We start from the raw sequence: 27612 nt of genomic DNA, 5'->3' as shown, positions 1-27612 counted from the left end.
CCGTCCTTTTGGATTTTTTTTGTTTCGTTTTTTGCCCCACTTTAAAAAACATCAACAATTTTGGCTATAAACTGTACCGATACAAAATACAGTACATTGATTTGTCAAACCTTACACAACATAACCACAAAGATCACTGACCAAAAGTTTAAGTTCCTCTCAAATACAAGAAAATGTTACAATAAGTTACGAAAATACGTTGTCACATTAGACACTTAAGTAGAACAGTAGAATACTCATGTAAGGCAAAATCAGGTGATTTCACAGTGACGACTTAAAAAGATTTAAGATTTTTAGTGTTTAAAAACAGACCGCTGGCTTCCTTCACTGAAAAGAAGTTCAGTCTGGATATATATATATATATATATATATGTGTATATATATATATGTATAGATGTATATTGGCTTTTCACTGGCAGAAAATTAATTTGGACGTGTTTTTCTTGCTTTCTAGTTAAATAGAAATACCTGATGATTTTCTCAGAAAAAGTTAATTCAAGTGGCGTAAAACCAACCCATTTCTGGAGCACGCAGCATTTTCTGGAGCGGTGCTAAAAACTATGATATTTAGATTTGAGCGTTGGGCTGCAGCATCTAGCACGTCCTACGGCAGAGAATGGCACATCGAACACCAAAGAGCAACTATGGGGAGGTTTTGCACTCCTTCATTAACCAAGTAGCTTAACAAACACATATATAAATATGTTAGTAATCAATAAATAGACACAAATTACATCAGTGCAATTTTACACTATGCCTACAGAGAGCATTTTGGCATCAAATTTAAATTATGAAATGGAATATAAAATCTTTAACTCAATAAATAAATAAAACAAACATGTAAAAACACACAAAGCATCAAAACATACAGTACATGATGAAAATAACATTTGGTTGTCAAAAATAAAGCTTAGAGTGTTGAATAGAAAGCCGTTACGGCATGATGGGAAACCGATTCATTTGATTGCAGGGAACAAGCAAAAACTGGCTGCTTTTCTTTTTCTTTCTGTTTTTTAACGCAGCCGTTTTAACGGATACGGTTTAGCCCAATGTCCTAGCAGCTTCTTGCTACGAGCAAAATATCAACAAAATAAATATTAAAGTGGATATGAAAAGAGAAAACAAACAAAAAAAAAGTCAAATGTGCGTTTTTTTGGAATATATGTGGCATGTAATGGTACACTGTAAACACAGCAGGCTAGCGAAAGCGCTGAGCGACGAATCTCATTCAAAACGACAGCGAGGCCATTCCCCGGCAGCCACTGGATGTCTTTTTCCCTGTTGTCTTTTGGTGGCGCATCGTTTCAAAGGGCTTGACGGAGTCGAGGGCGAGGTCGGACAGCTGGACGGCCATGCAACGAGGGAGAGGGTTCATCCGGCCCTTTTTATTTCTCTCCATTCACAAGTTAGTGTGGTTTTTTTTTTCTTCTTCCTGATCTCGGCCGCGGACGGTCGGCTTCCGGCGTCCGTTACAGCCTGTCCATCCTGAACGTGTCCTCGGTGGCGGGGTCGGCCAGCACCATGTCGGGGTCGTTGAGCATGTGCAGTCCGTCCAGCGTGAGCGGGTCGATCTTCAGCTCGTCCAGAGGGAACTGAGAGTCCGCGTCAAAGCTGACGTCGCCGACTCCCGCCAGAGAGTTGGTCAGCTCTTTGGAGAGGCTGGGCGGAGACTCGCCTGTTACTGAGAGACGTGACATCAGAGAGAGTCGGTACGGACACGAGAGACACTAAAGTCACATCAAGTCAACATTAACACAGTTTCAAAGTACACTTATAGGAGGTTTTATCCAACATAGTTACATTCTATGATCACTATGGATTCAGATGCATTCAGGTACAACTCACAGGGCCCGTTCTTCATTGGCAGACCATTAAATCAGCAAAATAAAAAGGAAAAAACATTTGCCGGTCATTCGGTCATTAAAAGCTACCGGCTAACTGATGCTAGCGCAGGGGTGGGCAATTAATTTTCCCAAGGGGCCACATGACCAATACCACGAAGGTTACGGGGGCCAAAACACTGAACAAAATTTTGCTTAATATTAATTTAATCGCTTTATGAAATACAGTAAATGATCTGGTTGTGAGCTGCTACTGATAACAATACATGTTATGATGAGACTGTTAATGTGGAGTAAATCAAATATACCATTAAAAAGTAGTAAATACTCCAATCACTATATCACTTTCCCATTTATTTTAAACACAACTGTAAATGTCCTTTAGTAAGCTTCCTATTGTTGTTTTTGTATTATATAGCTTGTTTTTCATGTTTGTACATTTTCAAGGTGTTTAACAATGTTGTGATGCTTTTATTTTGAAAAGGTGCCGTCCAGTGTGAAACGGGTGCTTTCATTTTGAAAGGTAGTGACAGGAAATAACCGGTAGAACGGTTACCTAAAAGGCTTCTATAGTGGCTGACTGACAGGACACAAGGTTTGTTAGAGTTTATTTTATTCTGTCATATATATTAATGGCTATATTTGTTGTCTTAACTATAGTAAAAGTGCTTGTTAGCTCTAGTGCTAATGCTTATGTTTGCTATTTTTTTCAAAATAAAGGCACTGCGGTTATATTGATTTCTAATTTCATGGTAACCTCACGCGGGCCGGACAAGGACAGCCAACGGGCCGGATGTGGCCCGCGGGCCGCCCAATGCCCAGGTCTGGTTTAGGAGGTGTTATCCAACATAGTTACATTCTATGATCACCATGGATTCAGATGCATTCAGGTACAACTCTGCCACCAGAACTCACAGGGCCAGTTCTTCATAGGCAGACCATTAAATCAGCAAAATAAAAAGGACAAAACATTTGCCCCAAAAATCAATCAGCAAAAAAAAAAAAACCCCAAACAAAATAACTGCTGATGCAGACGGCCTGAAGAGCCACATTTGGCCCTGAAGCCACAGGTTGCCCACCCCTGGCTTAGTGACTGAACTATAATAGGTCTATCTGCTACACTGCAAAAAAGCAAACTTGTATTTTTTGGCCTAAAACAGTGATTTAAGTTGGTTAAACTTGGAAATATAAATGATTGACATTTAGGGCAATAATGTAAGTTAGCACAACAAAGGAAGCCAGTTGTCTGCTCAAAAACAAGTTGGTGAGTTGTTGTTACTTATATCTTTAAGTTGGGGTTCACAACAAGGGACAATAGTTCTGATAACTCTTATTTCTTTGTTGGGAAAAGAGGTGAAATTCGGTCATTAGTTAAAGCTAGCGGCTAACTGAAGCTAGCGGCTAACTGATGCTAGCGGCTAACTGATGCTAGCGGCTTACTGATGCTAGCGGCTAACTGATGCTAGCGGCGCTGCTTGTTACAGCTACAAGAGTAGCCATTAGCGTATCAATGCTAACTCAAAATTGTGGTCGCAACATTAGCTGACATTTCATAGCGGCGTTACAATCGTGCCACTTCAGCAAATTGCAGAAGTTAGCAGAAGTAAGGATTAAAAGTTATTACAATGTAAAATTATAAGTTAGTACAACTTACAGTTGAGTTGACAAAAATCTGAATTCAGAGTTGAGCAAACTCAAAAACAAAACTTAAAATATTTACTTTAATTGTCCAACTTAAAAGTTTATCAAAGTTTGTTGCCTTGAAATTTTGAGTTCACCCAACTTTTCTTTTTTTGCAGTGTACCTGTTAGGATGATGTTTGGGATGTTGCCGTGGTTGCTGTAGCCGAGTTGCTGCGAGTCTTGTAGGCTGCTCCCGGTGAGGCCCATCATGGCCGCCTGTGTGTAGTTGAGGGTGGAGCACTGGTTGTAAAGGCTGGTGGAGCTGATGGGGTTCTCGATCATGTTGAACTGCTCCAGCTAAAAATAATTTTAAAAAAGGAGAATTGTAGTATAGTCTAGACGGAATTGTCCAAAAAGTGAAAGTGAGGAGCATTTATGGGTACAAGTCAGGAACCGGCCTACTTTACTTATTTCAAGGGTGCTGAATCCAAAAAAATGGTTCCCAAGCGAAATTTTGAGTTTTTGAACTTCTCATTTGCATATCAATATGGCGGCCAAATTGCCCATCTTGCTCAGTCATTGGACCATTTCCCCTTAGTTTTTTTGTAAGTAGGCAATCAAAGATGAGGAAATTAAGTTTCTGGATCTATAGTCTAGAGTCAGAGCAAGGATATAGTGGAGGCTCAGTGTCTTTTTATGTATATCTATATATATGCAAAATACCAACTTTTAAGGTGAAATTAAGCATTATTTGTGTGTTTTTTTTAAGGCCGACATAAATATTCAATCAATATCACTTTTAAATGTTCCAGATGGTATTTTGCATATATATATACATAAAAAAGACACTGAGCCTCCACTATATCCTTGCTCTGACTCTAGACTATAGATCCAGAAACTTAATTTCCTCATCTTTGATTGCCTACTTACAAAAAAACTAAGGGGAAATGGTCCAATGACTGAGCAAGATGGGCAATTGGCCATTTGATACAAATTAGAAGGTCAAAAACTCAAAATTTCGCTTGGGAACCATTTTTTTTGGACTCAGCACCCTTGAGATATGTAAGGTAGGCCGGTTCCTGACTTGTACCCATAAATGCTCCTCACTTCTTATAGGAGGCCTTTATTCTGAAATCCGTCTAGACTAGTAGTCAAATATTATTGAGGAAAACACTGAATTGTTTGTGTTTGTCTGTGTCACCTGGTGAGAGAGGGCATTGGTCTGCCTTAAAGCCAACTGCTGATCATAGAAGGAGTCTCCAAATATACTGCCCACCACGGGAATGTGCTGAGGAAGAGAAGTACGCCACAAAGTTCAGACAAACCGCCAAGAAATCTGCTACAAGTAAAGCACAAGGCAAGTTATCTGGGCAGACGAGCAGACAGTTCAGCAATGGAAGAACAGAAAACACAAGCAAAACACACAACTGTCAGGACGGAGCAGCGACCAAAGCAAATGGTTTTCATGACCGGGGCTGTCGTGGTTCAGAGACAAAAGAGGAGGCTGCTGAAACACTAGAAAATATGAAAAAGTGGTGCTCTTTTATTATTCAAATTAAACACATACATAATAATAATAATAATAAAAAATAAGACATGAAATGTAAATATGAAAATGTGGTTGTGTGTCCCGTACCGCGGCAGCCCTGTTCACTATGACACAAACAAACATAAATCAACTTGTTTAACCCTTTATCAGGCAAAGAGCTATTATATTTGGTAGTTAGAGTCAGGTAATATTTAGAGAAAAAAGTTGCAAATTTACTAGATTAAAGTGGCAAATCTACGAGAGAAAAAGTTGCAGATTTAAGAGATTTGAAGTGGCAAATCTGTGCGAAAAAAGTTGCAGATTTATGAGAAAAAAGTGGGAAAAAAGCAACTTTTTTCTCCCAGATTATCCACTTTAAATCTCTTAAATCTGCGACTTTTTTTCTTGTAGATTTGCCACTTTAATCTCGTAAACTTTTTTCTCAAAATATTATTTTTGTATGTTTTTTTTTTTACACAATCTGGCAGTATGTAATATCCTCCAATATTCTCTAGGGTTGAAATTTGGAATTTGCAAGTATTTCAATGAGTGTCCTATTAAGGGTTAAAGTGGTGAATCTGGGAGAAAAAAGTTGCATTTTTCCCACTTTTTTCTCGTAAATCTGCGACTTTTTTTCTTGTAGATTTGCCACTTTAATCTAGTAAATTTGCAACTGTTTTCTCGAAATATTACCTGAAGTTACCAAATATAGTTCTTTGCCTGATAAAGGGTTAAAGGGAAAATCTGGTATTTGTCAACCTGAGTGTAAAAGGATGATATTATTGTCCATTAAGACAAAAAAAGCAGTCATGGTTACACTTAACTCACCACCTCTGCTGGAGATTTCTCTTATGGAACGTTTATGTTTATTATGAACATTTATCAGTGTTTCTTAAATCTCAACAACAAAGGTGGCCAGTCAAGGGTCATTTTCCCTGGTGTGAGAACGCCGCCAGGTCAACAAATAAGAGAATTTCCGTGGAAAATATTCTTACAATGAGAAAAGCACCAATAAATTCTTGATTGGCATTTTTTCAGTGGTGGAGTCCCAGTCTAACCACTTGTAACATTGGCCTTTTAGTCACTGATGCAACATATGTAACTTCATCAGAAAACAAAAGCTGAGACCTAAGCTGGACCTCTACCAGGGGGAGGCAACCTGCGGCTCGGGGGCCACATGTGGTTCCCTGTGGCTGCGACAAAAAAAAAAATCATACGACATGAACAGTTATTTCTGTTTTCCCTATAAATGGTATTAACCCATTTAAGGCGGGAAAGCATTATCGCATTTCTACCATTGAAACCGGGAGCGCTGTTGTGTTATTCTACCATTAAGGCCGGGACAGCGGATACGTCATTTTGTAGTATTTGTAGTTTTTTTTCACATATTTTCAGTCTCTTGGCCAATGAAATGCATCAGAACATGATCAGAATACATGTGGGAGTGTCGCAATGCATCATGGGACTTTTGCAGAACTTTAAATCATGTTGGAAGACGACTGTAGCGGAGGAGCTCAGCAGGAAGTGACGGAAGAGATCTGATGAAAACAGCGCCGATCATTTTATTGCTGATCTGGACTTTGAACCCTCGGAACCAATCGACCAGATTTATGGATGAGGAATATGTTTTTTTCGACAACATATTTTCACCGAAGAACAGACAGATTTGTGGCCATCTGGAGATAATAATAATATTATTATTAATAATATGTAATAATAATAATAATTGATTGTGATGATGATATAAGAAATCATGACTGTTTGTCTTATATTACTTTATGCGTCGTTGAGTACCCTGAAAAGTGCAATATATAAAATGTATTATTATTTTTTTTTTTTTATTACAGTAGGCTAATGAGAACTATGTCTATTTCTTCCAATGGTCATATCATGTTTGCATAGTCCAAAAACAGTCCAAAAACATGCACTTAGGTTTAATTGGTGACTATAAATTGCCCGTAGGAGTGAATGAGAGTGTGATTGTCTTCTATTATATAATCTATTATATTCTATATGCCAGCTGGGATCGGCTCCAGTGACCTGAATGTGATAATCGGTAAATGGTAATGAATGAATGACTTAATAAGTTGTAAAAGTTTTGGTTGATAACTTTTAGGAATTGCTTTTCTTGATGTTGCCTTGCACCTTAAAAACCCTTGACAGTTAAAGCGTATTAGTAAAACATGCACCCTTTGTTGGATTTCTGCCACATGTTTTGCTGAAGTGGGAACAAAGCTGTGAGATCTTTATGTGTTGTTGTTTATGAGAATAGCAGATGATTTTAGCTCGAAGCTTCAACTAGCAGCTCGGGAGCTCTAATGTCCCCATTAAGTCTGACTGATGATAATGAAGTCTCACAGTAACAAAGTAATACAACAGTAATATAACAGTAATATTACAGTTTATGGGCAGGAGCATTTGTCAAAAATGTGTTGCAGCGAAAATTAAAACAATATACAGCTAGTATAACTCATAATTTTCATTATTGTGTCGTGCCATTTAGAAAATAACATTTTCTCTTTCATCGCAGTGAAGGATGATCTTATTAGCATTTGTGTTATTTTCTTTTATTACAGTAGGCTAATGAGAACTTTGTCTATTTCTTCCAGTGGTCATATCATGTTAGCATCTTGCTAATGGGCATGTATTAGTATTATGCATAGGATTTTTATTCAGTCAAATGTAAGTTTGAGTTTGAGTTTTTTAAAAACTTTATTGAAGGTTTGGACAAATAAATAACCATTAACCATTAATTAACAAGTAAAAAGGCCCTTGTAAGTCCTTACAAGATGCTTATTAACATTATTGTGTGTTTATAAGCTTATATAAGTGTTAATAATGGCATTACAAACACCCATGACCCACCCATTATGTCTTTGCCATGCCTTTTTTTAATCTTATTTTGTTTGCTTATTGATATTAAAATATACTTTATTGCTCATCTATTATAAGTTAACTATAAGTTAACTATGCTTTTTGCAACTACCGGATCTAAAGCGAGAACAATGCCTTATTACTTGTTAATTAATGGTTATTAAGGACCTTATTATAAAGCGTTACCGTTAAGTTAAATTAAATTAAATTCAAGTTTAAGAATATTTCTGCTTTGAGTTTGATCCTGAAGTAATTGTCTTTGTTTATTTGTAGAAAATAAAAATAAAAAGAATTTGTTTTGGCTGCAGGAGTTACAATTCAATATATATAACGATATATTGCGATATTTTATTCACATTTTTAGAAAGCCCTCATAAAGTAGAAGAACCATTGTCAGAGCACAAGTTGTTGTGCAATCTGTCTGCGACAAATCTTAACCTGTAAACTGAAAAATCTTAAAAATATTTTCTCTTTCATCGCAGTGAAGAATGATCGGTAACACTTTACTTGAAGGTATCGTCATAATAGTGACATGATACTGTCATAACTGTGACATGACACAGTCATAAACGTGTCATAAACATTATGTCAATGTCATAAACGTTTATGACTGCTGTCATTAAGTGTCATTCGGTTTTTGTCATGACAAGTTGACATTCCTTGGGTTGTCTTGATTATGACAACTTGTGTACTGGATTGCTACTCCTGAACCCTTCCTCCAATTTAGTGTACTGTAAATAGTAGTGAAAACAAAAAAAAAGAAAATATTGTCATATGTAATTGTATCTGTCAGTTTGTACTTCGTGATATGTTAATGACAAATCAAAATGTTACCACTTTAAGAATATCTTCATTACAGCGTCATAATGGTGTCATGACAGTCAGTTTTGGGTCTCTTGTCGGTATTCTGTCAAACATCTATGACCAAGTGCTAGAATTAGTCTGTAACCTTGCACATCTAATTATAATAATCATTATGCCAACTTGCCATAAACACAAATATAGAAACATATTTTGTTTATGTGAAGTTGCCATGACAAAGACATTTTGTGGTAATGTCACTTTGATTAAAGTCAAGTTGTCATAATCAAGACAACCCAAGGAATGTCAACTTGTCATGACAAAAACCGAATGACACTTAATGACAGCAGTCATAAACGTTTATGACATTGACATAATGTTTATGACACGTTTATGACTGTGTCATGTCACAGTTATGACAGTATCATGTCACTATTATGACGATACCTTCAAGTAAAGTGTTATTGAATGATCTTAATAGCATTTGTAAGGAGGTAAAAAGTGGAAGCAAACAATCTCATGGTGAGCCTGCAGCTCATCCATATGAACAAAGTATCTCAGGTTTGTGGGTTTGTGTGGTGCACGTTGAAAAGATGTTGAAAGATGAATATGTAAAGTATATAATAAGTCACGTCAGGGCCTCCAGCAACAATCTCTCGCCATGTGGTCATGCACACAGTAAACAGTGACAGTGGTGATGAGGAAATGAGTTATGCAGCTGCTGACAACATGAGTGGTTAACTGCTGATACAGAGGATGAAAAGCAGCCTAAACTCATCTACAGTTAGCTTTCCCCCAGACGCAAAGCCCTTCCCCAAACAGCAGCGAGCTCGGTGGGTGGGCCCTTACTTGAGGCGAGCCGCCGGGGGAGAAGCCTTGATTGGAGACGGGGGAGGTTGGAGACTGAGTGGCTGGTGAGCCAGTCTGATTGCGGTACTGTTGGAGGGAAGAGGGTTAGCTAGCACCTAGCTTCATGCCTGTCACACACAGTCTGAAAGGACAGGATGCTCATTATCGTTAGCCTCATCGTAGCATAATTGCCTAAGTCATTTTTTGGCCAAATTGTGATTTCTGCCTAACTTTACTCTCCTACCACTGCTGCATCTTTCTGCCTTATTGCATATCGTTAGCCTCATAGCATATTTGCCTAAGTCATATTTGAGCATTTCGGGAAAACAAGAAAAAAACATACATACATCACACTGGTCTTTTTTTGGAACGAACGCAGAGTATTTCTGCTCACTGAACGCTATTACGAAAATATGAACAGGTTCACTGCAAAAACTCAAAATCTAACCAAGAATACGGATCTTATATCTTGTCAAAATGTCTTATTTCTAGTCAAAACAAATGTCTTTACAAGTCTCTCTTTAACCCATTGAAGCCTGGAAAGCGGATAAGTCGTTTTGTAGTATTTGTATAAGCTCTCAAATACTTTTTGAATTTCATTTCTATCTGCTACAGAGGCTGAAAAATCTATTATTTAGTAGAAGCGTTGACACTTCTGTTGAATTTCCAGAAAAACTTCAGGTTTTAGGGGGTTATTTTAAAATCACCCAGAGGTTTTACAGGAAGTTTTAGGCGTCAATGGGTTAAAAGTGTTTTGCTAGCGTTTACATGTCGCAGAAATGTGATTAAAAGTAAAAACACACTTCTCCTCATCCCTTTGATTGACTGAAAGTACATTTATTGTCTAGAAAGTTGAAGAAACATGAACTACCTCACCAGATGAATCAAAGAGGAGACGTATTACCTCTTTGTCATGCGGTCGGCCATGTTTGTATGGAGTGGCAAAAATGCCACACAATGTCAAAGAGATGACTAAGGCAGAAAGTGATTTTGGACTCTAACATGTGTTCTGATAGGTTGAGAACATATGCAATAAGGCAGAAAGATGCAGCAGTAGTAGGAGAGTAAAGTTAGGCAGATATCACAATTTGGCCAAAAAATGACTTAGGCAATTATGCTATGAGGCTAACGATATGTTCTCCCAATCAGAACACTTGTTAGAGTCCAAAATCACTTTCTGCCTTCGTCATCTCTGTGACTTAGGAATATTTTTGCGGCTACATACAAACCAAACTACATTATTTATATGCGAGAGAAAAATTGCCTTAGTCAGGGCATATTCTGCCTAAGTCACTTTTATCTGTTATGAAATCGATGTGTTTAATTTTTTATGCAAACTTGTTCACACTTCTATTTGAACTAACTGTTACAATATCACTTAAGAATACCAATGGGCTTACTAAAAATTGTGTATTTTCTTGTTTCCCGAAAACGTTCAAATATGACTTAGGCAAATATGCTATGAGGCTAAGGTTATGTATTGTGTGTATAAGAGGGGAACATTACCAATCACCACCAGATGAATTGTGGGAAAACTCTGTTTCTGGACATTTTCTCTACACTTGTGACTAAAAATGTGACTGAATAATATCTGCTGCTCCTATTTCACTTTAATGACAAAGGTAAAGTGGTGTATTTCTGTATCTTACAAGCTTTGATCAGCTAGTTTCTTGCTTCACACACTAGTCCACACGTACACAGGTATTTTATAAAACACAGCTTTACACACATCGTGTATTTGGCCTTTCGTCCTCATGCAGACGACTGAAAACTGAGTTTTTAGCTTGTAATGCGAGTGAGGGGTGTTATTTCTGTCGTAAAGCTGCACAAATGAGGCATTACTTTGTGCAATGGCAAACATGGCTAACACAGCTCTTGTTCCAATTTCTCTAAAAAAGGACTTTTTACATATTTAAACATAAACGTACAGTTAATTTTCCACTGTTTGAGCAACAGAGGGAGCGGCCACATCGGAGATATTCACTGTGAAAAGTCGGGACTATTCATTAAACATTTGGTGCTGTTGTCTTAGATCAGTAGTTCTCAACCTTTTTTAGTCGCGACCCCCAATTTAACATGCATGCTGTCCGCGACCCCCACTCACTGAACACAATCTCACACGCACAGTTCAGATCACCCAAAAAAGAAACAAAATGACCACAAAAAGACACAAAATGACCAAAAAATGACTAAAAAAAGACACAAAATGACCAAAAAAGACACAAAATGACTAAAAAAATAGACAAAATTACCAAAAAAGACACAAAATGACCCAAAAAAGACACAAAATTACCAAAGAAAGACACAAAATCACCAAAAAAGGTACAAAATGACCCAAAAAAGAAATAAAATGGCCAAAAAAAGACACAAAATGACCAAAAAAGGAAACAAAATGACCAAAAAAAAGACACAAAATGACCCAAAAAAGACACAAAATGACATAAAAAAGACACAAAATGACCCAAAAAAGAAATAAAATGAGCAAAAAAGACACAAAATGACCCAAAAAAGAAATAAAATGACCAAAAAAAGACACAAAATTACTAAAAAAAGACACAAAATCACCAAAAAAAGACATTAAATGACCAAAAAGACTAAAACACATGAACACTTTAACACAGTGGAGACAGAGCTGACTTCCAAAATGATTTGGCGACCCCCAGAAATCATCTCGTGACCCCAATTGGGGTCGGGACCCCAAGGTTGAGAATAGCTGTCTTAGACAGCCAGGCCTTACTAAACAGCTGAATAGAGGCATCAGAATGCACTACTTTTCCTTCTGAAAATAGCTTTTTTTTCAGACTTCTAGTTGACCAACATTACATTTTTGGCTTTGGAGTTACGGTTATATCTCCGCCTGTTGGTTTGACATGAAAACCTTGTTTTCAAAAGACCTGTGCTGATGTGGACTAGTGCACAAATTCAACCACCTACACCTGGAAGTTAACACACAAAAGCTGAATAAATGATATAAAATCCTAAATAGTGAGAAGAATAGAACCTGCAGGAATCTTCCTCAACCTGAACACAACATAAGTCACTAAATGAAGTAAAAAGGATAATTTTCTGATACTCAAGAGAAAAGTTATGTTTCTCCTAATGAGGCAAGTTATTCTACAAAATGACAAATTTTTGAAGATATTTACCATGATGTATTCTGTGTAGCTGGGCTGTAATTTTCAGAACAATTGGGTGGCAAAAATGAATAGAAGCTTTAGAATAAGGAAAACCATTCCAGTCATTTCATCAAATTCATCGTTATTTTTGCTTCCAATTTGCAACAATGCACTTCCTGGTTTCTTACCGAGCCAATGCTGATGCTGGCGGTGGTCTGGCTCTGGCTGTCGGGGGAGGGGCTGCTGGCCGTGGTACCAGGGGACGCCAGAGTCGGCAACGTGATGAGCTGGATGCCCTGCGGCAGCGCCTGCTGCTGCTTCTGCAGGTCGCTGAGCAGCTGAGCCTGGGCCTGGGCCGTCAGCTGGTTGAACAGGGGGTACTGGGACAGCTGCTGCTCCAGGGTCAGGGACTCTGTTGAGACCACCTGAGGACAGAAACACAGGTTAGACCCACAAAATGGGCAACATTTAGAATATACACTACCGGTCAAAAGTTTTAGAACACCCCAATTTTTCCATTTTTTATTGAAATTCAAGCAGTTCAAGTCAAATGAACAGCTTGAAAGGGTCCAAAGGTAAGTGGTGAACTGCCAGAGGTAAATAAAAAAAGGTAAGCTTAACCAAAACTGGAAAATAATGTACATTTCAGAATTATACAAGTATGCCTTTTTCAGGGAACAAGAAATGGGTTAACAACTTAACTCTATGGAGTCTTGGGCTATTTTGTCCATTTTTTAATTCTTTTCATGTCTTTGAAAGTCATTTTGTGTCTTTTTTTGGTCATTTTGTGTCTTTTTTTGTCATTTAGTGTCTTTTGGTGTCTTTTTTTGTCATTTTGTGTCTTTTTTTGGTCATTTTGTGTCTTTTTTTAGTCATTTTGTGTCTTTTTGTAGTCATTTTGCGGGTTTTTTTGGTAATTTTGTTTCTTTTTTGAGTCATTTTGTGTCTTTTTTGGTCATTTTGTGTCTTTTCTTTGGTCATTTTGTGTCTTTTCTTTGGTCATTTTGTGTCTTTTTTTGTCATTTTGTGTCTTTTTTTGTCATTTAGTGTCTTTTTTTGGTCATTTTGTGTCTTTTGGTGTCTTTTTTTGTCATTTTGTCTTTTTTTTGTCATTTTGTGTCTTTTGGGGTCTTTTTTTTGTCATTTTGTGTCTTTTTTTTGGTCATTTTGTGTCTTTTTTTGGTCATTTTGTGTCTTTTTTTAGTCCTTTAGTCCAACATAAAATGTGATTTTGAATCTTTTTTTAACTTTCAAAACACTATCATGCTCAATAAAGAATTTTAAATGTTGCAAATGTGCATTAATTTCAGAGTACACTGAGACATTAAACTGCATCATTTTTAATAAAATTCTGGAAAAGTTGGTGTGTTCTAAAACTTTTGACCATCTAGTGATGGTGGAGAACTTTGTGGAAGGAGTAGCTGATGAAAATGTGTGGCGTGAGAACTTCTGCATGCCCAAAGATGCTCTTATGGCTTTAAGTGATGCCGCCTGGCTGCATACAATCCAATTTCACACACTTTTGCGTCACCGTATGCAGCAGATTTCCTCCCGAAAACGCTCGTCTAAACGAGGAATAAAAAGTGAAGACGAGACGCCACTTTTGCGTCTTCTGTTCAGACCGTCATCATGTAAACGTAGCCTTAGTACCCACCACCCTTTGAGTATTGGGGGTGGTGGGCAGTGGATTTTAAGGGGGGAGATAGTATATACCAGCAGCTCTGCACTGTGTGTCAAGTTTTTTTAAGTCGCAAATTTGTAATTATAATTAGTTTGTTAATAAATGATGTGAATGTAGGTAAGTGTAATTGCGGTTGTTTAAAAATGAAAACAATAACTCCCATGATCCCCAAGGTTATAATAGTTTTGGATTTTTCATTAGTTTTAGTTTTAATTTCGTTGTGAATTTTTGTCTTCAAATTCAGTTAGTTTTAGTTCGTTTTTAGAGTGAGTTTGCTAGTTTTAGTTTAGTTTTTATTTTTTGAAAATGCTTAGTTTTAGTGTTAGTTTTAGTTTTTTTGTAATGGGCTATGTGTTGGGTGCCAGATTGAAAGAGGTCATAATAAATTTTGCGTTTATTTCCTTTTATTATCCATCTCAGCCCCAATAAGGTTATTAACTCTTACAGTTCTGGGTGTTTTGTATTGTGGTTCTAGTGTAAACATCCCAGTCTCAGTAAACATATTCACCATGTGTTGCATGTTCAAATAGAAACACAGAATTATGAATGAAAAAAGTTGACAAAAACGAAAACTAAGGACATTTTCACTATAATTTTAGTTAGTTTTAGTTAGTTTTGTAACCACACAATACAGTTTCAGTTAGTTATCATTTTAAAAAACTCTAGTTTTTATTTTTATTTCAGTTAACAAGAATGTTTTTTCAATTCTAGTTGTCGTTGACTATAATAACCTTGATGATCCCTCACTACTTTAAGACACCATTAAAGTAGGTATGTTGTTATTGTTTTAATTGAGAGAGCTTCAGACTGAGCCTCACCTGCGTGATGTTAACAGGTGAGGAGAGGGTGGGGGAGAGCTGCTGGGGGGACTGTTGGAGATGGAGGTCAGAGGTCAGAGTGAGCGGCACCACGGGGGGCTGCCGGCGCTGAGCCGTTACCGTCATGGTGGGCTGAGAGGACGTGGGGATACCTGGCAGGGAAAACACAAAATAAAAGACACATGAGAGGTTTCTCTGGATCCCAAACAACTCAAACCAACTAACAAGAGCTGTAAGTGTAGAAAAACACTAAATGAGTGACGTGAAGCTAATCTGTAACACTGATTATCTTTAAAAACTGTAAATATTCACTAAACAAGCTTCATTTGGCAGTGTTAAATTTGGACCTATTGTCTCCTAAGTACATGTATAAATTTATTAATGAATTAGTTCCTTAAAGTAGAAAAACATAAAACAATCAGCAGTTCTAAGAAGAACACTGACAGCACTTCAAGGAATTCAGCAAAGCTTATTTTGATTTCTGAACAAATGCTTAAAGAAAGTTAAAAGTAATAATAATTTCTTGCTGTGTCATGTTAACATGAGCTACCTAAAAGCTGCTGTAATAAGGTCAAAATAGACAAAAAGAGGATTGTTATTCACATCAAGCACAGATGACTGAATCTGAAATCGAACAATGAGTTTAGTTAAAATGAAATTTTGATGACTTTGCTGTATTTTTCCGATGAAAAATACACTGTTGAAACAAACTGATATTTAGATCAGAAAGGTGTCATATCAGACACCTCTAGCTGCAATATCCTGCTTTTTACTTGGTGGCTTTTTTATAAGAAACATGTTTTCTGTTAATCAAAATCAAATCTATTTTACTTAAAGTCAAGAGGACATCACACCAGAGTTTTCCTTTGGTTGGTTCAAGTTTCCAGCATTCTGAGCATTTTTTTCCTCATAGATTTGCCACTTTAATCTCGTAAATTTTTTTCTCAAAATATTATTTACGTATGTTTTTTTTTTACACATTATGGCAGTATGTAAGATCCTCCAATATTCTCTAGGGTTGAAATTTGCAAGTATTTCAATGAGTGTCCTATTAAGGGTTAAAGTGGAGAATCTGGGAGAAAAAAAGTTGCTTTTTTCTCGTAAATCTGTGACTTTTTTCGCACAGATTTGCCACTTTAAATCTCTTAAATCTGCGACTTTTTTTCTTGTAGATTTGCCACTTTAACCTAGTAAATTTGCAACATTTTTTTCTCTAAATATTACCTGAAGTTACCAAATATAGTTCTTTGCCTGAAAGGTGTCATATCAGACACCTCTAGCTGTAATATCCAAATCTATTTTTACTTAACCCACTGACGCCTAAAACTTCCTGTAAAACCTCTGGGCGATTTTAAAATCAGCCCCTAAAACCTGAAGTTTTTCTGGAAATTCAACAGAAGTGTCAACTCTTCTACTAAATAATAGATTTTTCAGCCTCTGTAGCAGATAGAAATGAAATTCAAAAAGTATTTGAGAGCTTATACAAATACTACAAAACAACGTAAACGCTTTCCAGGCTTCAATGAGTTAACAGAATCCACCACAGAACTTACAAGGAGACTGTCAAAATAAGATGCCTTAAATAAACATACAAGAACCTTTATTCTCCTTTACAAAATGTCATTAAAATATGCCCCCGGAACCCCTAAATGGTTATTTTTATTATTTGCTTATACACATATTTTTTTGTATTTGGCAACTGTTGAGATTTGCACTTCACACTACATTTTAGATTTTTATTTATTTATACAGACTAAAAAAAAATCACATTTTCTACATCTTTTTAAGTATTTCGTAATATCGTCAATAATATCGTTATCGCAAAAATAGCCTGGAATATCGTGATATTCTTTTAGGGCAGGGGTCTCAAACTCGCGGCCCGCGGGCCAATTGCGGCCCTCGTGAAGATATTTTGTGGCCCCCACCTTGATATGAAAGTTTAATGTTAGTTTTATATTATATATGAATGAATGAATTTTATATGAATGGCACTTTACTTTTTTTGGTAATTGTGTCTTTTTGGTAATTTTGTCTTTTTAAAAAAATTATTTTGTGTCTGTTTTGGTAGCCTAATTCTGTCCTTTTTTTTGGTAATTATGTATTTTTTTAAAATAATTTTGTCTTTTTTTTTAGTAATTTTGTGTCTTTTAGTAATTGTGTGTCTTTTTTGTCTTTTTTGATAATTCTGTGTCTTTTTTTGGTAATTGTGAATTTTTTGGTCATTTTATGTCTTTTTAAAGTAATTTAGTGTTTTTTCCGTCGTTTTGTGTCTTGTTTTCGTAATTTAGTGTTTTTTTTTTTGGTCATTTTGTGTTTGTTGTTTTTAAGTAATTTTTTTGTATTTTTTTCTGTCATTTTGATTCTGCCTCCAGTGGCTGCCAGGTAATTTGAGTTTGAGACCCCTGTTTTAGGGCCATATCGCCCAGCCCTAGTTGTACTTAAGTTTTACTGTTTTCACATGTTAATGCTTACCATGGCTGGCGGCGCTGATGCCCAGGTGGGTGAGGTTGGTGGTCAGGCTGCCCGTGCTGTTGGCCGAGCTGAGGGAGGGGAACGCCACGGTGTCCTCGGGGTCCAGCGGGGTGGACAGCGGCGGAGGGAACTGGATGTTGGTCAGATCGGGCAGCGAACCGCCGGTGTTGTGAGCAGCTGGGAGCACGGACGGGTTCAACTCCTGGTCTGGTGACGGGAAAATACTGAAGAACACAAGTTCAGTCAGACAGGAGAACAGCTACACAAATAACAGTCTGAACCACAAACTGGACACAGCCACCATGATTTCACTCTTTGGTTTCTGAAGCCTTGAGTTGGCATTTTGGCCATATTCTTGTTTTTGTTGGTGCCAAGGGACCAAATTTACAAGATGCATCCGTAATTCCCGTTAACTGGGATATTAATAGGAATGTTAAATGTATTTAGTGGAGAAAAAAATGAGAAACAACTGCCTTAGTGTCTTTTAATCTGTAGCAGAAAATACTTCTTGACTAAAAATAATGAAGCGAGACCTTTCCTTCCATGATCAGACGATCTTTAGTGAAAAATAAAGAAGAGCAAAAAACATACAGCGTGTTCGTTCATGCCGTGACTCCACATTTCTTGCTAACACAACAAAACTCTGACGTAATCACGTACGTTACGTCTGCTCCTAGAGCATCTTGGGAAATGAAGTCTTTTTAATGTAACTCCAAATCAATGAAATGAAATGTCTCTTTCTAATCACATATGACACACATGAACTGTTTTTAATAATATTAATGTTAACTTATATTTGAACCTGTATTGACTTATTTATTATTTTATTCAGTCATAAATTCTCAACATAATCCAACATTTTTAGCCCACCAAAATGTTACAATTAACTTTCATGACACATTAATAGCTATTTAAATGTACAGAGTGCATCATTTTTTTCAATTTCTTTAATACCCCTCTCTCCTGATTGACTACTCTATTTTAATCAGAACTTTGGCATACGTTTAATTTATTTAGACCCAGAGGCTACATCCACTTCTTTTATACAGTCTTTTGAGGATTTTACTTTTGCTTTATCAATTGTGGCATTATAGTCTAGACGGAATTGTTCAAAAAGTGAAAGTGAGGAGCATTTATGGGTACAAGTCAGGAACCGGCCTACTTTACTTATTTCAAGGGTGCTGAATCAAAAAAAAAAATGGTTCCCAAGCAAAATTTTGAGTTTTTGACCTTCTCATTTGCATATCAATATGGCCGCCAAATTGCCCATCTTGCTCAGTTGTTGGACCATTTTCTTTTTTTTGTAAGTAGTCAATCAAAGATGAGGAAATTAAGTTTCTGGATCTATAGTCTAGGGTCAGAGCAAGGATATAGTGGAGGCTCAGTGTCTTTTTTATGTATATTTATATATATGCAAAATACCAACTTTTAAGGTGAAATTAAGCATTATTTGTGTGTTTTTTTAAGGCCGAGATAAATATTCAATCAATATCACTTTTAAATGTTCCAGTTGGTATTTTGCATATATATATATATATACATAAAAAAAGACACTGAGCCTCCACTATATCCTTGCTCTGACTCTAGACTATAGATCCAGAAACTTAATTTCCTCATCTTGATTGCCTACTTACAAAAAAACTAAGGGGAAATGGTCCAATGACTGAGCAAGATGGGCAATTGGCCATTTGATACAAATTAGAAGGTCAAAAACTCAAAATTTAGCTTGGGAACCATTTTTTTTGGACTCAGCAGCCTTGAGATATGTAAGGTAGGCCGGTTCCTGACTTGTACCCATAAATGCTCCTCACTTCTTATAGGAGGCCTTTATTCTGAAATCCGTCTAGACTATTACCACCATAGTCAAAATGTTCCATAGTACTAACGGCAGCATGTTAAAGTGCTTTTCCAGCATGTTTCCAGTGAACCTAGACCATCTGTCTTGTTTGGGTACACTAATAGCAGAGACTTATTTATGGCTGCAGGACTCTACTGGAGTGTCATTGTAAAGGAAAATAAAACAATAAACCACTCACTTGATTCCCGGGACATCACATGTATTTGATGAATCATCCTGAGGAGAAAATATAAGAATGAGCTGTAAATCTGACGTGTTTCACCCGAAGCGTATAAAGTGTTTCCCTTTCCCCATCACTACCTTCTTGTCATCCCACAACTGTTTCTGTGCATCCTCGTCTGCATTTGACTCTGAGTTCTCCGTCCCAGGCACTGTTAGCAGCAGTACTAATTAGTAAAACAGCAAGACATGGTTGCTTTGCTATGACAAAATGCACAACAACAATACAAATCAGTTCAAGAAATGAGTCATCAATATCCGAGCCAGTCAAGCAGAATATAGAGCTCTGCACTAGATTCCTGAGTGTCTATAAATAGCAAGGTGACCACCAGACAGACAGAGAGGATGCCAGCCAATCTTGGCTTCATTATATGAGAGCCTCACACATAAAAAGACATAATCCATGGATAATCAGTGAAGTATTGATCCTCCTCTCTAGATCCTCCTGAGTCAGCTCCATTCAGAGATGTTTCTACTGGAGCAGCATGCTGCAGCAGGATCAGTATTCATTTACTGCATAAATATTTCATTTCAAGCGTCTAGATCTACTTCTTTGTGATATCAACCCTTTTATGTCAGTTAAGGTTTGCTGCCTGCATTAGTACACTGCACATAAATAAATAAAGGTGGCTCAGTGTCTCAGTAACTGGATCTTCCATTACCTCGTTTAGGCTGCAGCTCCTGTGATCCCCCTGCAAACACTTCCTGGGGCTTCGGATTCATGGCGCTCTGGTGCAACGCAGAGTCCGAATTTGTCCTGCATGTGTGAGAAAGATGTCAGCAAAAAATCACTGCCAAATCCCCAAAACTGGCAGAGAGCCAGCTCTCCTGCATCATTCTGTTACAGACATGTACACTACCGGTCAAAAGTTTTAGAACAGCCCAATTTTTCCAGTTTTTTATTGAAATTCAAGCAGTTCAAGTCAAATGAACAGCTTGAAAGGGTCCAAAGGTAAGTGGTGAACTGCCAGAGGTAAATAAAAAAAGGTAAGCTTAACCAAAACTGGAAAATAATGTACATTTCAGAATTATACAAGTAGGCCTTTTTCAGGGAACAAGAAATGGGTTAACAACTTAACTCTATGGAGTCTTGGGCTATTTTGTCCATTTTTGAATTCGTTTCATGTCTTTGTAAGTCATTTTGTGTCTTTTTTTGGTCATTTTGTGTCTTTTGGTGTCTTTTTTGGTCATTTTGTGTCTTTTTTTAGTCCTTTAGTCCAACATAAAATGTGATTTTGAATCTATTTTTTACTTTCAAAACACTTTCATGCTCAATAAAGAATTTTAAATGTTGCAAATGTGCATAAATTTCAGAGTACACTGAGACATTAAACTGCATCATTTTCAATTAAATTCTGGAAAAGTTGGTGTGTTCTAAAACTTTTGACCAGTAGTGTATTTGCAATCATTCAGCCCAATATGTGGCTTTCTTTGTTTTGGTTTGAAAAGTATGGAATTCCCAGCTGACTTGTATTTTAATTCGTAACTCAACCGAGCCGTGTCTGGTTGTTTTTGCTAGATATCGTTTTGGCAAACGGCTGAGGGGAGGCGGCTTACCTTCTCCAGCTGGTGTCTGGCGGTGGAGAGAGGTAAACCGAGCTGTAAGGACAGCTGTCAATGTGAATTTCGTTAAGGCAAATAAAGTAGGGGGGATGAAAAATGGCTCTCAGCTAATCCATACTTTCATGTCTGATTCAACCTGATACATAATAAATGACCACACACACACACACACACATACACACACAAGTGTTATTGGGATCCAATTACTTTGGAAAAAAGCCCTCAGTCAGTGTCTTGTTATCTAATATATTTCTAAGAATAATCTTGTCAACAGGAGTGTAACAATACTCTGTATTACACTGCATCCTTCAATAACAAGCTCCATGTAGTGAAACAAACAATCGCCTCCTCGCCCTTCCTTTAAAATGTGTTTTATATTGTTACTATTATATTACATTATTATGTATATTACATTACATATATTACATATTACTATTATTACATATTATATTATATATTATATACTGTACTATTATTATTATTATAATATACCGTCTAGTCACTATAGCATTGTTGCCATCATATCATCAGTATAATTATAATTACCATCATCTTACCAACCTACCAACTGATCTGCTTTTTTTAACTTCTTAAGTGTCCTTGTTCTATTCTGTGTTTTATTTCTATTGTTGTTTTTATTTATGCTACCTCAGTATTTTATTCTATTGTATTTTATTGTACTTGAATACCGGACTGCTGTGACAACCGAATTTCCCTTCGGGGATGAATAAAGTTATCTATGCATCTATCTAAACAATACAGAACTACAGTTTTTGATTTCTCCTCTTTCTATCACCACATGTGGTGGTTCTTCTACTGTGTGAGCCCTACAAACCCTTTTGGGACGTTACGTGTTTCAGCTTGTTTGCTGTATTTAGCGTGATATTTTCTAATAACAGACGATGTTTTTGGGGACAGCTGTGGCTCAGTTGGTAGAGCGGGCACCCACTGATCGGAGGGGCAGTCTACATGTTGAAGTATCCTCGGGAAAGATACTGAAGCCCAAATGGCTCCGATGCTGCGCTTATTGATGTGTGAATGAATTCCCAATTGTGGCAGGTGGAGTGTTAATGGGTGAACGGGTGCAGTCTGCAGTGTAAAGAGACTAGGAGAAAGTGCAGGTTCATTTATGTTTTGAGGTAAAAGTATAAGCTTCTGTCAATTTGTGATTAATTAAATCTAAGTAGGGGTGCAGTGATTGTAAAATACCAATGTTTATAATGCCTCTCCTCAGTATATTGGAGACACTGGCGTAACAGTTTATTTTGGTCTGTCAGAAGATCATCTTTTTGTATTTTTTGGTTTCTGTCATATTTTTGTCTGCTGTGTAATTTATTTATTTGTATTGTTCCTGTTTTTAATATCTGTCTCCTAAGGACCCTGAGTCTTGAATAAAAATGTATTTGATTGATTGATAATAACAATTAGGCTACTAGACAATGCTAATACCAATGTATTTTGTTGTTATTTTTGTTTTGTTGTTATTTATTACCAATTTTGTACCAGGGAAACTAGGAATCTTCAATAAAAAATAACTTAATTGTTTGAAAGGACTTTTTTTGTCCAAATTCAACTGCAAGTAACAAACCAGCCTGTCCACTGTATGACTAACATAAATGAACAGCCAGAGCTGGAGGAGCCTCCCAGTATAATTTAGATGTCCAAGTATGAATTCAAGCTCAAGTTTCTCATTCCAGCGATAAAAATAACATGAATATTCACTGCATTTGTGGTAGCGGTGGGGAAAATAAAGATTCCTAGATGCATTGTGATTCTGTTTTGATGCAGAAAAGTCAGTAATCTGAAATGTTAAACCTAATTCTAATGAAAAAATAAATCATGTGTATAGATTTTTTTAAGTTCTGAGCACAGGGCATGTCATTTACAGAGCAGACTCTGGTTCAGTAGCACTTTCAATCCTCTGAATCAGGATCTAATGAGATCATGAGCTACCTAGACATCCCCACCACTAATTTCCGGCTGTGAGTGTTTTGCCAGTAAAATGGAAACTGTGTTGACACTGTTCAAATCCACTAAAACACAATAACTTAAATTACACAAGTCTTTAGAACAATGTTCAAGCGTCCTCTGAAGCCATTTAACCCATTGACACCTAAAACTTCCTGTAAAACCTCTGGGTGATTTTAAAATCAGCCCCTAAAACCTGAAGTTTTTCTGGAAATTCAACAGAAGTGTCAACGCTTCCTACTAAATAATAGATTTTTCAGCCTCTGTAGCAGATAGAAATGAAATTCAAAAAGTATTTGAGAGCTTATACAAATACTACAAAACGACGTAAACGCTTTCCAGGCTTCAATGGGTTAAAGCAATAATCAATGCAGTCAACAGATCACCACCAGATCACCACAAGCTTCCAAAGACAAACAGCAGAAAGGATATCTGGCGTCCATGTTTGTCGACCGACAGCGGCCGGCGGTGAGGAGACGTGATGCGGTTCCGGTCGCGGTAAACACGCTCCACCAGGCCGTGGTGCCGGGTGGTCCGGCTGGTATCCAGCACCGAGTTCTAGAGTGAACACAGCAGGTGAATGAGGCCAGCAAAACAGCTTATTACACAACAACAGAACGTCTTAGTAGGATAATGTCTTAGGATTTATGGTGCAAATGTGTCCATTTCAAAATGAGTCAAGCCATGGGCCCCCCATACTGATGCTCGAGTTGGCAAATGTATTTAAAGATGAAAAGCCATGACAAGCAATGATATACTTTAAAATTTAGGAACCAAATTACACTGCAGGGTAGAACTGGCTTCCTTTCGCTCCTGAACCGTGATAACACCTGGTCGGACTATGCATGTCTGACCAGCAGCTCGTTTCTTTATAACACTTTACTGCCATCATAGACCAAGCTGAGCCTGCAGACTTCTCTGTTTTGAGCCAATCTTTCACCAATACTACAAATAACTGCAACCTTTATCACCAACAGCTAAGAAAGGTACACTGATCGAGAACAAACCATTGATTTACCAGCCGAGAGAGGCTAAGGGCTCACCTGAAAAGGCAGGTCAATGTTGCCATTTCCAATCTGATTGACATTGGGCAGTGAGCCTCCATAGTACTGTCCACGATTCTGCCCTAGTTGCAAATACTGGGTCTTCTGTAACTGCAACTGTGCAAAGTAAAATTGCATGAAAGCATGAGTGAATGATTGATCGGATTCACAAATAAAGTGATGCTAAAAATGAATAATGGCTGCCAGTCCACTGTGGTGAAATGAAAGATTAATGAGTCCATTAATTGACAGATGAAACATGATGAGACAGGCAGATTGGCTGGTTCATGAACAATCAAAAGAGGCAGACAACATCTTTCACAGCAAAGAAAAGAATCACATCGGCTGATGTGACTGACACCTGACTGACAGCTGGTGTAATTACAATCTTTGCATGTAACACACCGGGTGATTACATTAGCCACGTGTCTTAACACAAAACCAGTCACAGAAGTTATGTATGACATTACAAAAACATTGTGATGGAAGTCTTCTTTTACCGAAAATGAACTTGATGAGGATCTGAACGAATGCGATGGATTGATGTTTGGGATGGAAACACAAAGAAATCTGGCAGAGACCACAAAATTGACTAGTCATTTTTTTTTTTTCTTTCTCCCTGAAATGACAGTACAGCTCAAGTTTACACTGATGCAGCATCTGGTAATAAGTGGACATCATTTCCAGCAATTCGGTCAACAATTGGGCTGAACATTTCCTGGCAATGACACGTTCCTCCTATTGTGGCTATTAGAGCTGAAAGGTTTTTTTTTATTTTTATAAATTGGCAACATTTTATATAACTGATAAATTATAACAGTCAAAACATTTTGTTGCTCAAGCTTTTAAAATATTTGCAGCTTTAGTCAGTTTTATGTGATTGTAAACTGCATATTTTTATTTGAAGGTATTCCAATATTTCAAACTGTGTTGATTGTAAACAAAGTTTCTTACTATTTTCTAAGGCTGTGGGAAAAAACTGTTTTTTAGTGCATTGTGATTTGATGTCATGATGGTCTTGATTACTATTTTGTATAACTGTGTTTTAAAAGTAGAAAATATAAATCATTTATAGAATTAAAAAATGAATTCTGAAGCATCAAGATGCATTGATGATCACATCTTAGTCTTCTGAAGTAGTCTTCTTAGTTTCCCACCCCTAATATTACCTGATTAATTTATTTATTTTTGTCATTTCCCTCATTAATCAATCCGTTTTTTGATTTTCAATTCACTAAAACATTGTTAAAATTTAAGAATACGGTGAAAAATAACATTTAACACTTCAGATTGATGCTTTAAAATTGCTTTATTGTCCAACTAAATGCAAAGAAGATTCATTTTATAAACATAATACAAAACAAGGGAAAGCAGAAAAACCTAAATTAATGCTCAAAATGAATTATCAATGTTTCAAAAATCATTAGTGGCAACCATAGTGGTTAACCCTATAAAGCCTGAACCATGAAATAATTGCCAGAAAATTCAATTTTTGTAAAAACTGAGTGCTTATTAACCTGCTGACGAATTTTAAGAAATAAATAAATTGCATATATGAATTCTAATTTGTATCATATTTGATACATCAGGTCTTTTTGTGCAATTTGTTGCTCACAGTTTGTTTTTGTCAAACTAACAAAAACATATAAACCCTAATATATTTAACCTATTAAGACTTTGACTTTTCCCTTTTCCTCAAACATGCAAAATACATATTTTTTCCATATAACACAACATCATACATCTGCTGATATGAAGTTTTTTAACGCAGCAATGACTGATCCACCAGTGGAACCTGCATATAAATTTTGCTATATCTTGTATTTTTGTGCAATTTGTTGCTCAGTTTTTTTTTCTTCAACACATGTACTGCCCTACAAAGTCTAACTGCAGTAACTACGCAAAAGGTAAAACTGAGAAAAACTGCTTTAAAGTTTTTTAACTTGTTTTAACTGGCCAGCCAAATGGGTCATAGGTAGATAAGTGATATGACACTTATTTCTACATGTATTAATGATGTCATTTTTGTGCTCAAAAATCATGATGATTTATTTGACCTTTGACCCCAAAAATTTAGTTACTGCATTGCTATAAAAGGTATTTTAGACTTAATATTACAAAGAAATGTTATATTTTAGTCTTAATATAATTTTATCTCACTTTTTTACTTCATCACTATCTAGATAATAATTGCCTTTCAAACAAACTTATTATTTATTATTTTATGTTTAAATTAGTATATATATCCAAATCAGACCATGGTAAGTTACAATTTCTGCTTGGTTTTGAGTTAGATTTTGTGGTTTTTATATAATTATTTCTCTGAAATGAAGCAAAATTGAAATCTAAAACTTTTTCACAAGATAAAACAGACATCAAGGAGTTCATTTTTAGTTATAACTCAATTTTGACCAAAAATGTAGTTACTGCAGTTAGACTTTGTAGGGCAGTGTATACATCAGGTTTTTCAGGAAAAAAATATCACACTGATGATGTATAGGTCTCAAAAACTTGTGTATCAAATATGATACACTTGGCTTTATGGGGTTAAAGCAACTTCTTACTGTAGTTGGGAGAAAGTTGCCAAGTTACTCTGACTTAATGTTACCTTACAGCAACTACATTACTGGTAAATTATTAGAGATAAACTAGTAAAACGGGGGCATGTGGCTTGTTAAGAGCTGTATATATACTTTAGTGTAATATTAGCTTATTGTTAAATAAATTAGCTCCCTTAGCTATTATAACGGTACATGTGAAGCTAACGGTGGATGGTTAACGGGGAGGAAAAGGAAAAAAATCACAGCTGGATTGGCTAGTTAACATCTGATTGGCTAGCAAATGCTAACTTAGCCCCAATACAAACACTGCTCCAATTAGCTTTGCAGCTGACTTTGCTGACATGTTGTTGTTGTTATTTATTTACATGTCAGAAGATTTGTTTGCTACCGAAATGACAGCAGTGACTGGTCAAAGCAGCCACAGACAGAACAGGTGCATATTATTACCCACAGCTCCATCACAGCTAGCTAGCTAGGCACGTTCACATTGATCTCCGCAGCGCTCCACAGCTGCCAAAACAGCGATGCAACACGCCGTAAAGCGGCCGGGAGCAGGTCTACAGAGCCCGGGGAGCAGGTCTTACCCGAGCGGCTCTGGTGATGTTCAGGTCCTTCATCACTTCTTCAAACGCGGCGGTTTCCTCCGCCTGTTTCTGGTTATGCAAGGCGATTTTTTCGCTAAATTTGCGAGGATTGTTAGAGGACGCCATCTTTCCCCTCTTCTTCTCAATGGAATGTTACGTTACACACCACGCTCGGGCCTTCTTCTGACGTCATCACGCACGGTCAGCGGCAGGA

At 36.9% G+C, this 27612-nt stretch overlaps 1 protein-coding gene across 3 annotated transcripts; it reads right to left on the bottom strand.

Moving 5' to 3' along the window:
- Window positions 1–638: 638 nt before the first annotated feature.
- Window positions 639–27612, bottom strand: crtc1b (CREB regulated transcription coactivator 1b). 3 transcript variants are annotated; one of them, XM_059341322.1, is made up of 15 exons: window positions 27399–27612; window positions 24254–24370; window positions 23643–23768; window positions 21237–21298; window positions 20342–20436; window positions 19761–19846; window positions 19639–19676; window positions 17603–17826; window positions 15131–15282; window positions 12820–13056; window positions 12662–12685; window positions 9516–9602; window positions 4665–4751; window positions 3646–3820; window positions 639–1681 (listed from the first exon to the last, which is right to left on the bottom strand). In XM_059341322.1, the coding sequence occupies exons 1-15, from the start codon at window positions 27522–27524 to the stop codon at window positions 1470–1472; spliced, it is 1848 nt and encodes a 615-aa protein (XP_059197305.1). In that variant the 5' UTR covers window positions 27525–27612; the 3' UTR covers window positions 639–1469. The 3 variants fall into 3 exon arrangements, with proteins under 3 accessions (XP_059197305.1, XP_059197306.1, XP_059197307.1); XM_059341323.1 differs by having other exon boundaries at window positions 19761–19831; XM_059341324.1 differs by lacking the exon at window positions 12662–12685.

Source organism: Centropristis striata, chromosome 9 (genome assembly GCF_030273125.1).
Source record: "Centropristis striata isolate RG_2023a ecotype Rhode Island chromosome 9, C.striata_1.0, whole genome shotgun sequence".
Lineage (NCBI taxonomy): Eukaryota > Metazoa > Chordata > Actinopteri > Perciformes > Serranidae > Centropristis > Centropristis striata.
This window is presented reverse-complemented; position numbering and strand designations above follow the sequence as displayed.